The sequence below is a fragment of the Hypanus sabinus genome, chromosome 4, assembly GCF_030144855.1.
Source record: "Hypanus sabinus isolate sHypSab1 chromosome 4, sHypSab1.hap1, whole genome shotgun sequence".
Classification (NCBI taxonomy): Eukaryota; Metazoa; Chordata; class Chondrichthyes; order Myliobatiformes; family Dasyatidae; genus Hypanus; species Hypanus sabinus.
In genome coordinates, this window is record NC_082709.1 from 79,764,611 (window position 1) to 79,777,715 (window position 13,105).

Here is a 13,105-nt window from a genome sequence, read left to right on the forward strand (position 1 = left end):
TTTTATTATCTCTTAGTCTGAGTCTGAGATGAACACATCTGCTTTTTCCTTTGTCATTTCTTTGTTCTCTCTTGTTCAATGTTTATTCTTATAATAAAGTCATAAAATAGCACGGCACAGGAAAAAGCCCTTTGGCCCATCCAGACCATGCTGAACTATTTAAATTGCTCCCAGACCACAGCCCTCCATACCCCTGCCATCAATGAACCTATCCAAATATTCTCTTAAATGTTCAAATCAAGCTCACGTGCACTACTTGCGCTGGCAGCTCGTTCCACACGCTCAAGACCTTCTCAGTGAAAAAGTTTCTATTCATATTCCTTTAAACTTTTCACTTTTCAAACTTTTTGCAATCCCACCCAATCTCAGTGGAAATTCCAATCCCAATCTAATGCACTTACCCTATCTATACCCCTCATAATTTTGTACACCTCTGTCAAATCTCCCTCAATCTTCTATGTTCTAAGAAATAAAGTCCTAACCTTTTCAAACTTTCCTTCTAACTCAGGTCCTCCAGACCCAGCAACATCCTTGTAAATTTTCCTTCACACTCTTTCAATCTAATTTACACCTTTCCTGCAGGTTGGTGACCAAAACTGCACACAATACTCCAAATTAGGCCTCACCAACATCTTATATAACTTCAACAAAACATCCCATCTCCTGAACTGAACACATTGATTTTTGAAGGCCAATGTACCAAAAGCTTTCTTTACAATCCTATTTACCTGTAACGCCACTTTCAGTGAATTATCGACCTGTATTCCCAGCTCGCTGAGTTCTATCACACTCCTCAGTGCTCTACTGTTCACTGTGTGAGATCTACCCTGGGGTCGGTCCCACCAAAATGCAACACTTTGTCTGCGTTAAACTCCATCTGCCATTTTCCAGCCCACTTTTCCAGCTGGTCCAGATCCTGCTGCAAGCTCTGATAGTTTGCCTCATCGTCTACTACACCCCCAATCTTGGTGTCATCGGCAAATTTGCTGATCCAGTTAACCACATTATCATCCAGATCATTGATATAGATGACCCAGCACCGATCCCTGTAGCACTCCTCTAGTCACAGGAAAACCATTCTCTGGCTTCTACCACAAAGCCAATGTCTAATCAAATTTATGCCTCATCTTGTACGACAAGCAACTGAACCTTCCTGACCAGCCTCCCATGCAGGAGCTTGTCAAGTGCCTTGCATGTAGACCATGTAGACAACTGCCTTGCCTTCATCAACCTTCCTGGTAACTGCCTCAAAAATCTCTACGATTGGATAGACACAACCTACCATGCACAAAGCCATGTTGACGACCTGTCTATCCAAACACTCATATATCCATTCCCTTGGAATACCTTCCAATAACTTTCCCAGCACTAATGTAAAGTTCACCAGCCTATAATTTCCTGGTTTATTTTTAGAGCTTTTATTAAAGAGTGGAACAGCATTGGCTATCCTCCAATCCTCTAGAACAGGGGTGTCAAACTCATTTTAGGTCACGGGCCGTATTGGGCAAAATGTAGCTTCATTTGGGCCGGATCAGTCGGGCGCGTGCGAACGCAGCTTTCTTTGCCTCCATTTTTTCAGCCTGTTCTCATGTGTCTCAGTCTCTGCTATAACTACAAAGTGTTTCACTTCACAAATTCCATTTCTTATGAAGACTACTGCTGAGCAAGCATTATTTTTATGATTGGTATTAACTTACAATCATAGGCTTCATATCGCCAGGCCATTAATAATTAAAATAATAGATCTATCTAAAATGATCTCGCGGGCCAGATATAATTGTACGCCGGGCCGGATATGGCCCGCGGGCCTTGAGTTTGACACCTATGCTCTAGAACTTCAACTGTGGCTAAGGATGATTGAACTATCTCTGCTAGGGCCCCTTCAATTTCTGAACTTGCCTCCCACAGGGCGCAAGGGAACACTTTATCAAGCCCTGGGGATTTATCCACCTTAATTTGTATCAAGACAGTAAACCTCCATAATCTTTACAGGGTTCCTGAACTTATTGCTGCTTTGCCTCACTATAGACTCTGTGTCCATCTCTCAAGTAAATACAAATGCAAAAAATCCATTTAAATCCTCCCCATCTATTTGGCTCCATGTTCAGATTACCATTCCGAACTTCAGAAGACCAATTCTGTTCCTCGTAATCCTTTTGCTCTTAACGTATCTGTAGAATCCCTTCGGATTCTCCTTTACCTTGTCTGCTCGGGCACCCTCATGCCTTCTATTAGCAATTATGATTTCTTTCTTAAGTGTCTTCTTGCATTTCTCATACTCTTCCAGTATCTTATTTATTCCCTCCCCAAACTTGCTATGCATCTCCATTTTTTTTTGCTAGTAAACAGCCTTCCCCAATCCACAGTTGCCAGATGTTTTCTGATACCATTAAAATTAGCCTTTCTCCAATTTAGAATCTCAACCTGTGGACCAGATCTATCTTTTTCCCGTGTTTACTTTGAAACTAATGGAATTATGATCACTAGATGCAATGTGTTCCCCTGCACAAACTTCAGTCAGCTGCTCTGTCTCATTCCCTAAGAGTAGATCAAGCTTTGCACACTTTGCCATTGGGACTTCTATGTACTGATATTTACCAGAACACATTTGACAAACTCTATCCCATCTAGTTCTTTTACAGTATGGGAGTCCCAGTCAACATGTGGTGCTCTCTCTCCAAATTTGTTAGTCTAAATCCTGTGGACTGTTGGGTGGTCTGTAATATAGCCTCAGTAACATGACCATACCCTTCTTATTCCTCAGTTCCACCCATAAAACCTCACTAGATGAGTTTTTCAGTCTGTCCTGACTGAGCATTGTGGTGACATTTTCCCTGACCTGTAACTTTACCCCTCCCCCTTTAATTCCTCCCACTTTGTTGTGTCTAAAACAGCAGAACCCAGCATATTGAGCTGCCAGTCCTGCCCCTCCTGCAACCAAGTCTCACTAATGGCTACAACGTAATAATTCCTTGTGTTGATCCATGCCCAGCTCTTCTGTCTTTCCTACACTACTTTTTGCATTGAAATATATGCAGCTCAAGACATTAGTCACACCATGATCAACCCTTTGAATTCTGATTTTGTTTGCAGTCTTAACAACATCTGTCTCCACAGCCTCCCCACTACCTGTTCTGGAACTCTGGTTCCCATCCTCCTGCAACTCCAGTTTAAACCCACAACCTTCCCCGTGCAGCACTGGGATACCCTCCCCTAGGATATTAGTCCCCCTCCAGTTCTGCGTGCAAACCATCCCTTCCCTGGAAGAGAGCCCAATGATCCAAACATCTGACACTCTGCCTCCTACACCAATTTGTTAGCCACACATTAAGCTGTCTAATCTTCCTATCTCTGGCCACGCTGGCATGTGGCGTGGGTAGCAATCCTGAGATCACCAACCCTGGAGGTGCTGTGATTAACTTAGCAGCTAACACCGTGAACTCCCTATGCAGAACCTTGTCACTCGTCCCACCCGTGCCATTGGTACCTACATGGACCATGACTTCTGGCTGCTCACCCTCACTCTTAAGAATGCCAAAGACTTGTACCTGACCCTGGCACCTGAGAGGCAACATACCATCCGGGAATTTCCTTCTCAGCCAAAGAACCTCCTTTCTGTTCCCCTAAATATCAAATTCCCTATTACCACAACTCACTTCTTCTCCCAACTTCCTATCTGAGTCACAGGGCCAGACTCAGCGCTAGACAACTTTCCACTGCTACGTCATTCCCCATCCCCACCGCCATCAGCAGGATCGAAAGTAGTACACCTGTTGTTTAGGGGGTTGGCCACAGGGTACTCTGCACTGGCTGTTTAACCCCTTCCTGATTGCCACCCACTTTCCTGTGTCCTGCACCTTGGGTGCAACTACCTCTCCATATGCCCTATTTATCACCCCCTCAGCCTCCCGAGTGATCCGGTGCTCATCCAGTTCCAGCTCCAACTCCTGACTGCAGAGTGTTAGAACCTGCAGCTGGAAGCACTCCTTGCTGGTGTAGTCGTCGGGGACACAGGATGTCTCCCTGCAAGGTAAGGATTCAACTATCCTGCCTGGCATCCCTACTGTTCTAACTCTGCAACTATAGAGAAGGGAAACAACAAACAAACTGGGGGAAATAAAAATCTATCTGTAGCTTTTTCACCTTCTCTCACTCAAGCCTCTCCTCGCTGAATCCTTGAAGAGCTAAAGCCTCAAAATCCCCACTCTAGCACGGTCCACTCCAGCAAAGGCCACTCCACTTGCCCCTGCCTTATTTAATTTATCCTTGCCAGTCAATCCCAATCACTGATTGCCTACTGCTCAAAACACTAAACTGCCCTCTGTGGTTGAGAGGGTGAGTACTTTCCTCAATAGCCCGTCACCGAGGATCTGACCTGGACTGTACGTACCGGCCGGCTGTGTGGTGAGAAAAGCACAACAGCGCCTCTTTCATCTCAGACAGCTGAAGAAGTTTGGCATGAATCCCCAAATCTTCAGGACTTTCTATAGAGGCACCACCAAGAGAATCCTGACCCGCTATGTCAGCACCTGCTAGGACTTTTCTAGCAGCAGGTGCAGAAAAAGGGCCCGGAGGGTCATCGGGGACTCCAGCCACCCCAACCACAAACTGTTTCAGCTGCTTCCGTCTGGCAAGTGGTACCGCAGCAGAAAGGGCAGGACCAGCAGGCTCTGGGACAGCCTCTTCCACCAGGCCATCAGATTTATCAATGCATATTGCATATCTGACTGAACATGCATGATAAGAAAACACCTATGTATACAATCTTAGTGTTTGGGCAATATCTTCCCCACATTTCCCTTCATTGTTTCTTGTACGTCGTGACAGAGACACGACCTAAAGACTTTTATTCCCTTGTGCTGTGAGACGGATGCAAAAACTAGAATTCTGATTCTAATTCTACTTCTAACCAATGCCTTACGCAGTCGATCGGCGAACCTGAGTGAGCTACGTCTCCTCACACTTCGGATCGCAGATTGACTGCTGCTCAAAAAGCACTTAATAAAACGGCTGTACCAACAAGTTTTAAGTTCAAAGTTCAAAGTTCAAAGTGCATACACTGTACACAACCTTGAAATTCATCTTCTTGCAGGCAGCCAGGATAGAAATAAATGCAATAGAACCCATTTAATTCCCTCTGCTGACTGTAAGGAGTTTGAATATGTGGGTTTCTTCTGGGTGTTCCTGTTTTCACCCACATTCCAAAGGTTAGGGTCCGTACATTATGGGCACGCTATGTTGGCGCCAGGAGCATAGTGACACTAACAGACTGCCCCCAGCACAATCCTCAAACTGCGTTGGTCATTGATGCGAATGATGCATTGCAACGTTGTGACAATGAAGCTAATCAATCTTATCATTTAGCATTATGTAACCCGGATTAATTAAACCCAAAGACGTAATGTTAGAAAGCTCCACCTGTGGAGGGACGAAAACAAGGTTTACCAAATTCAAAGAAAAAGAACTTGGAAAAAACTATGCAAGAACGAGGTGTGGCTGACACAATGCGGAAAAGCAAGAGAAATGCAGCGAACTATTAGAAACTAAAGGTATAAACTGTTAAAAGAGGAATTAGTAGTGAGTATCTATACCCTACTTAGTTGAAAACTTCAGGGTGAAACTTCCGGAGGAGAGACAACAGATCTATTGCAGCTACTGCTATAACAAGCAGCAGCTATAACGAGACAATATCAACAGACACGAGAGTCCAAGATCTCGACTGTAAACCGGGAATTAGTTCTGTTAAATCACACCAAGGGATTTGGCCAAGTGTTTTTTTCTAAGTGTTGTGAATCGAATTTCCATGGATGATCAATTATTTCATGCAACGAAACAAGAAACAAGGTGGCGAGCCACCCAAGGTCAAAGAACCGGCGGGGGAACGAAATGTTTCATGATGTGGAGGATTTAATATGTTTGGATGTACGCGTTTAGTTTCATTCGAAGGACCTGAATTTGATTTTCTGCAAGGACTGATTATTTTTCCAAAGACTTGGATAAGCTACTGAATGAGATTTACTTTGTTTAAAAGTTGTGATATTGGAAAATTGCTGTGAATGGAGTTAAGCTGTATAGCTATATAACTTTTGAACTTGAATTTGTAGACACACTGACCTGGAACTGCAACTGAGGTTAACCATAATACTTCAGAATAGGAATTCAATTAGTTTTCTAACTAACTAGGGATAAATAAAAGGAGAGGTTAGTCTGTAAACCTTTAAATAGGGAATAACACTAGATCTAATAAGTTAGAGAAATGGGAGCAATAAAGGTTATTCTAATGAAAATCACTGATTCTAACTGAAAGCAGTTGTTTTTGTTGGAATCTGAGATAGGGAACCTAAACAGAATATTAGAAGTTGTATATCTTGTTTTATTTTTATAAAAAAACTTACCTCCAGAAGTGTGTGTTCTCTATTCACTGCCTCCTTCCGATATCTAGAGCTTCTGATGCCTAACTAGCACACTGTAATTTGATTTTTCGCATAAAGAGCGGGGCAACCAGTCATATGGGATAAGACAAGCGCTGCACAGGTGCTACAATTAACATGGACCTTATTTCTACTAATTATGTTTTTTGTTGTAACTATGGTGGACAATTTATATTTGAAGATAAGGATAATGATTAGTAGGTTACTATGCGTAAACGTACATCTTTGGAACGTTGTGTAATTTAGAGGACTCAGAGGAAACCCACGCAGTCATGGGGAGAACGTACAAACTCCTTTGTGAAGAGAATCAAACAATGAGCTCCCTGCTGGCCTGCCGTGAAGTTTGTGCTGTTTACCAGATGCTCCTGTTTGTGTCTGTGAGGCTGCTGCAATTCAGTTTTCCATTGTACTTGTGCATTGACAATAAACTTAACATTAACTATCTACTTGGACTTTAGCAAAAGGGTTTTGACAAGGGTTTTGTAGGCTCGTCCTGAAGTTGAGTTCACACAGGGTGAGTGACGGAAGGAAGCAGAGGGTGATAGTGGAGGTTGTGCATCATATTGGAGGCCAATATCGTACGGACTGGTATGGGTCCGTTGTTGCTTGTCATCTATATTAATAGTTTGCATGAAAATGTTGTTAACATTGTTCTTTAGAGAGGGTGCAGAGGAGATTTACCAGGATGCTGATTGGATTAGAGAGCAAGTCTTATGAAGAAAGATTGAGTGAGCTAGGGATTTTCTCTCTGGAGTAAAGGAGGATGAGGGGTGACTTGATAGAGGTGTACAATATGATAAGAGGCATAGATAGAGTGGGCACCCAGAGGCTTTTCACAGGGTGCAAATGGCTAAAATGAGGGGACATAAATTTAAAGTGATTGGAGGAAAGTATAGGGGGATGTCAGAGGTGAGTTTTTTGCAGAGAGAATGATGGGTGCACAGAATGCAGGTGGTGATAGAGGCAGATACTTTATGGACATTTAAAAGCCTCTTAGACAGGTGCAGGGATGATAGAAAAATGTAGGATTATATGGAAGTGAATTGGTCATAGAATAGATTGAAACATTGGCACAGCAACATGTGTCAAAGGGTTTGTGCTGTTCTGTGTTCTCTGTTCAATGCATGAACATTTCTGGCTGACACCAAAGTTGGTGCAGTGGGCAGTGAAGAAGGTTATCTAAGATTGCAACCAGAAGTGGATGAACTGAGGAGGTCGGCCAAGGAATGTGACTCGGATTAGTGTGAAGGTATAGAGACACAAGAGAACGGCGATGCCGGAGCACCATACAAAGTGCGGGGAACCTCAGCATTTCAGCCAGAGTCTACAGAGAGAAATGCACAGTCGATGTTCCTGCTCAAAACCCTTCCTTTGGATTCAGTTCCAGCAGCGGACAGGACATGCACAATGAACGGCAGGGTCCTGCAGAATGTTGCAGAACAGAGACAATAAAGTTAAACTGGTAAATTGGTTTGCTATTGTCACATGAACCAAGATACGGTGGAAAACTTGTCTTGCAGACTGCTCATAGAGATCGAATCATTACACAGAGCATTGAGGTAGAACAAGGGAGAACAATCACAGAGTGCAGAATAAAGTGTCACAGTTACAGACGAAGTGCAGTGCAGGTAAACAATAAGGTGCAAGGTGGTTGTGAGGGGTATTTGTGTGGATGTGAGAGGTGGGTGTGTGTGTATGAAGGGTGTTTTTATGGGTGTGATAGGATGAGTGTGTGCATGTGAGGGGTGTTTCTGTGTGTGTGTGAGAGAGGGGTGTTTGTGTGGGTATGATGGTGTGTGTGGGTGTGAGAGGTGTGAGGGATGTTTGTGTAGGTGTGAGGGGTATTTGTGTGGGTGTGAGGGGTATTTGTGTGGGTATGATGGGTGTGTGTGGGTGTGAGAGATGTTTATGTGGGTATGAGGGGTGTGTGTGGGTGTGAGGGGTGAGTGTGGGTATGAGGGGTGTGTGTGTGTGAGAGGTGAGTGTGGTTATGAGGGGTGTTTGTGTGAGCATGATGCATGAGTGTGGGTGTGAAAGTTCTGGGTGTGTAGAAGTGAGCAGTCAGTTTGTGTAGATTTGAGGGGTAAGGATGTGTGCAGATATGAGGGGTGTGGTGTACAGGTCACTGCGGTCCCCCTGACATCTCCCATTGTTTCTCACAGGGAGAAGGACCAGCTGTGGAAGAAGGCAGAGAAGATACAGATGAACGCACAACTGGACAGTCGGAGGGCGACCCTGAGGGGGAATCCATTCGGGAGCAGGAAAAGGATTTGAGTGACAAGCTGATGCTGTAAAGATCTGAGACCCTTTTGTACAGATCCTTGCTTTGTCTGAAACTGTCTCCCCAGACCCCTCCTTGCCTGAGACCCTCTCCCGATCCCCTGCTTGTCTGAGACCCCATTCCAATACCTGTGCCAGGATCCTGCTTTATCCGGGACTATCTCCATGGACCCCTGCGTTGTCCAAGGTCCTCTCCAACACCCATGAGTTACCCAAGACCATTTCTTGGACCTTCAGTTATCCAGGATTTGGAATTGGTTTATTATTGTCACATGTACCAAGCGAGAGTGAAAAGCTCGTCTTGGATACTGTTCCTACAGATCAGTTCATTATGCAATGAACTGAGGTTGAAAACTGTATTACAATCCTTTCCCAGAACCCCAGCTTTGCTGAAACTCTGCTGCCGTTTAGAGCTCTGCCAATGCATAGCCCAAACGTCAAAGGTCAAAACCTGCTAGTCCAGGGGTAGAGGCACAAAGGTCGGGTCTGCAAGTCTGGGCCAGGAACTGGAGGTTGTCGGCCTGATATCTGAGAGCCCAGATGAGGCCTGTCCCAAGGTTTGAGACCTGTCAGTCTATTGCATCTTTTGTATTCCTTATTTTTCCTGTGAATGCTTGAAAGAAAATGAATCTCAAAGTAGTATGTGGTAATATATATGTACGTTGAGAACAAATTTACTTTGAATTTTGAACCAAGGGTTTGAAGAGGTATTGAATGAAGGAGACTGAGTTCACATTATTTCATGTTGGCTCAGATGAGGGACAGAATGTCCTCTCCATTCAGTCACTCAGTGATGAAGGCTTTGTCAGATAGATATTCAAGGGTCCAACCGCACCACATTGGTACTCAGTACAGGTCCAGAAAGTTAAGTTGCTAGGAATTCAGGATGAGATAGTAAATTGGATTAGGCTTTGGCTTTATGGGAGAACAGACAGACAGACATACTTTATTGATCCCAAGGGAAATTGGGTTTTGTTACAGCCGCACCAACCAAGAATAGTGTAGAAATATAGAAATATAGAAATATAGAAACAACCATAAATAATTAAATAATAATAAGTTAATCATGCCAAGTGGAAATAAATCCAGGACCAGCCTGTTGGCTCAGGGTGTCTGACACTCAGAGGGAGGAGTTGTAAAGTTTGATGGCCACAGGCAGGAATGAGTTCCTATGACGCTCAGTGTTACATCTCAGTGGAATGAGTCTCTGGCTGAATGTACTCCTGTGCCTAACCAGTACATTATGGAGTGGATGGGAGTCATTGTCCAAGATGGCATGCAACTTGGACAGCATCCTCTTTTCAGACACCACCGTCAGAGAAGCCAGGGAAGATAATAATAAGATTGAAAGAGGGCAGAGAAAATTTACAAGGACGTTGCTGGGACTTGAGGACCTGAATTACAGGGAAAGCTCGAATAGGTTAGGGCTTTATTCCCTGGAGCGTAGGGGAATGAGGGGATATTTGATTGAGATATACAAAATCACTGAGGTTGGGTGAGATTACAACTAGAGGTCATGGGTTAAGGGTGAAAGGTGAAATGTTTAAGTGGAACCTGGGGGGAAACTTCTTCACTCAGATGGTGGTGCGAGTGTTGTATCAACCACTGGTGGAAGTGTGGCATGTAGGTTTGATTGCAACATTTAAGAGAAGTTTTGATAATCCATGGATGGGAGAGTTATGGAGAGCTAGATCCAGGAGCAGGTCGATGGGACTGGGCAGAATAACAGCTTGGCATGGACTAGATGGGGTGGAGAGCCTGTTTCTGTGCTGTAGTGCTCTGTGGCTCCATGACCCCAGCCAACAAGCGACTGATCTGACCCACACTGAGTTCCTCCAGTGGACAGCTTGTTGCTCTGATCACACACTGGAGAATATTTCATCCTTCACCTCCCATGCCCCACGGCTGCACTAACCCATCTCCTGAGCAGATACCCCACTCTGTAGCCCCCATCCTCCTGTCCCATCAACCCCACTCCTGCCAATGGAGGCATTCGACCCAAGAGTGTTTCTCTGGATTATGCGCTCTGCCCAGTATCAGATGACCTCTGGAGTTAAGCAGATAAGGCCAGAGATACTCTAAAGACCAGGCAACATTCACAGAGGAAGGAATATATTCATAACATTTCACCAGGTTCCCCTTCCTGATTCCCTCTTCCCAAACTGAAAGCTGAAACACCAGCTGGCCTCTGGAATTGAGTGGGGAACCTAGAGCATAGAACACAGAACAGAACAGATTAGTACAGGTCTTTTGGCCCACCATATTGTGTCTCTAAGATCAATCTAACCCTTCACTCTTACATGGCCCTCCATTTCCATTTCATAAATGTGCCCATCTAAAAGCCATTTAAATGCCTCTAACACCACCCGGTAGGACTTTCTACTCACTGTCCACTACTGTACCTCTGACATTCCTCCTATAATTTCTTCCCTTAAAGTTATGGCCCCTTGTATTCCCTTGCAGGGAAGGCTGGAGATATTCAACAGGCCCAGCAGCATCTGGGGGAAGAGAATTTGTACTGATGTCAAACACAAGATTCTGCCGAAGCTGGAAATCTTAAGCAACACATAGAAACACTGGAGGAACTCAATGAGTCAGGCAGCATCTATGGAGGGGAATAAACAGTTGATATTTCTTGAGGTAATTAACAGCGATCCATTAACCCACCAACCTGGACATCTTTGGAATGCGGGAAGAAACTGGAGCATCTGTGAGAAACTCAGATTGTTACAGTGAGAACGTGCAAACCCCACACAGACAGCGATGGGCTTCAGGATTGAACCGTGTTTTATGGAGGTGGGAGGCAGTGGCTCGACCCACTCTGCCACTGGGCCATTTCTGCTTAACAGCAGCAGGAACAGATAATAAACACGAGAGATTCTGCAGATACCAGAAAATTTGAGCAATGCAGACAAAATGCTGATCTCAGCAGATGGCAGCACTGATGAAAGGGAATAAACAGCTGCCTTTTTGGGGTGAGACTCTTCATCTGGAGGCATAACAGTTTGGTATCGACCAGGTGGGCTGAAAGACCTGTTGCTGTGCTGTAACGCTCTATGCCTCTGTACCGATGACTCTCATTTTCCTGCTCTTTGAGGAACCAAGTCCCAAACACTCACAAACCCTTTACTTTTAAATACTGACTTATCGTGCTGAGTTCTAGATTCTGCCTCAAGAGGAAATACCCTCTCCGCATCCACCCTGCAAAGATGGCAGAATAAAACGGAAGAGGTGTAACAGGGTTAGTCGCATACCATCAACTGTTTAGCTTTCTGGAGTCTCGGTCCCAATTAGACCACAGGAAGAGGCCATTTCCTGTGACTGGTCCCACCGTGAACCAGGGCAGGACTCACTCCAGACAAGAGAGATGAACTATCCACATTTATAGTTACAGATATGTCATTCTATGGGGGGAGAGCCTCCTGACAAGCTGGATCACTGCTTGGTACAGAAACTGCACGGCCACAGATAGGAAGGCCCCACCACAGGGAGTGAAAACTACCCAACCCATCGCTGGCACCAGCCTACTGCCACAAATGACATATATATAGAAAGATGCCAGAAAAGGGCCAGTAACACCATGAAGGATGACACCGGGCCTGCTGATGTTCCACTCTCATCAGGAAGGAGGCTATGTAGCATCCACGCCAGAATCAGCAGGCTCACATTTACTCTCTCCAACAGCTTACCCACCCCTCCATGCCCCCAACCACCTCTACTTTATCATTTCCTGTCAGAGTCACCTTATGTACAGACACTCCTGTGCCTAATGTCACTTTATGGATATAAGATAAGATAAAACTTTATCCCAAAGTAAATTATTGTTTCAAGGTTTCTCAGTCGGAAATAGATACTTTAAAATATAAGCTGTAATCACTGAGGTATGAAAAAATACAAAGCGTGCATTAAAAAGTACCAGCACAAAATCCAGATATGCAATGAAACCATATTCTTATATACTTAAGGAGGAGCTGTAGAGTCTTGTAGCCACAATCAGTCTCTCTATAAATGTATTTATATTTATTGTGTTCTTTATCTTACTGTGTTGTTTTGTACTGCAGCAGATCTGGAGTAGCAGCTACTTTGTTCTCCTTTACACTTGTGTACAGGAACTAACATTAAACAATCTGGAATCTTGAATCTTCATTCTTCCAAACTCCAGCAAGTACAGGCCCAGGGCCATCAAACGCTCCTTCTGCATTAACCCTTTTGTTCCTGGGATCATTTTCGTGAACCCCTCCAATCCCAGCACATCCTTTCTTAGATAAGGGTCCCAAAACTGCTCTCAATACTCCAATTGCAGTCTGACTAATGCCTTATATACCCTTGCCATGAGTATTAGGGTTCACATTTCTGTCCACATGTGCGGTGAGGTACTGGGACAACAGACATCC

At 44.4% G+C, this 13,105-nt stretch overlaps 1 protein-coding gene across 1 annotated transcript in view; it reads left to right on the forward strand.

The window, feature by feature from the left end:
- Positions 1 to 12,827, forward strand: part of LOC132392921 (FYVE and coiled-coil domain-containing protein 1-like) — a 65,565-nt gene extending 52,738 nt beyond the window's left edge. Inside the window, exons 12-13 of the mRNA XM_059967510.1 lie at positions 8,594 to 8,721; positions 11,175 to 12,827. Of these exons, the coding sequence (XP_059823493.1) occupies positions 8,594 to 8,705 (112 nt within the window). The 3' untranslated portion in view covers positions 8,706 to 8,721; positions 11,175 to 12,827. The remainder of the gene's footprint in view (positions 1 to 8,593; positions 8,722 to 11,174) is intronic.
- The last annotated feature ends 278 nt before the right edge of the window (positions 12,828 to 13,105 follow it).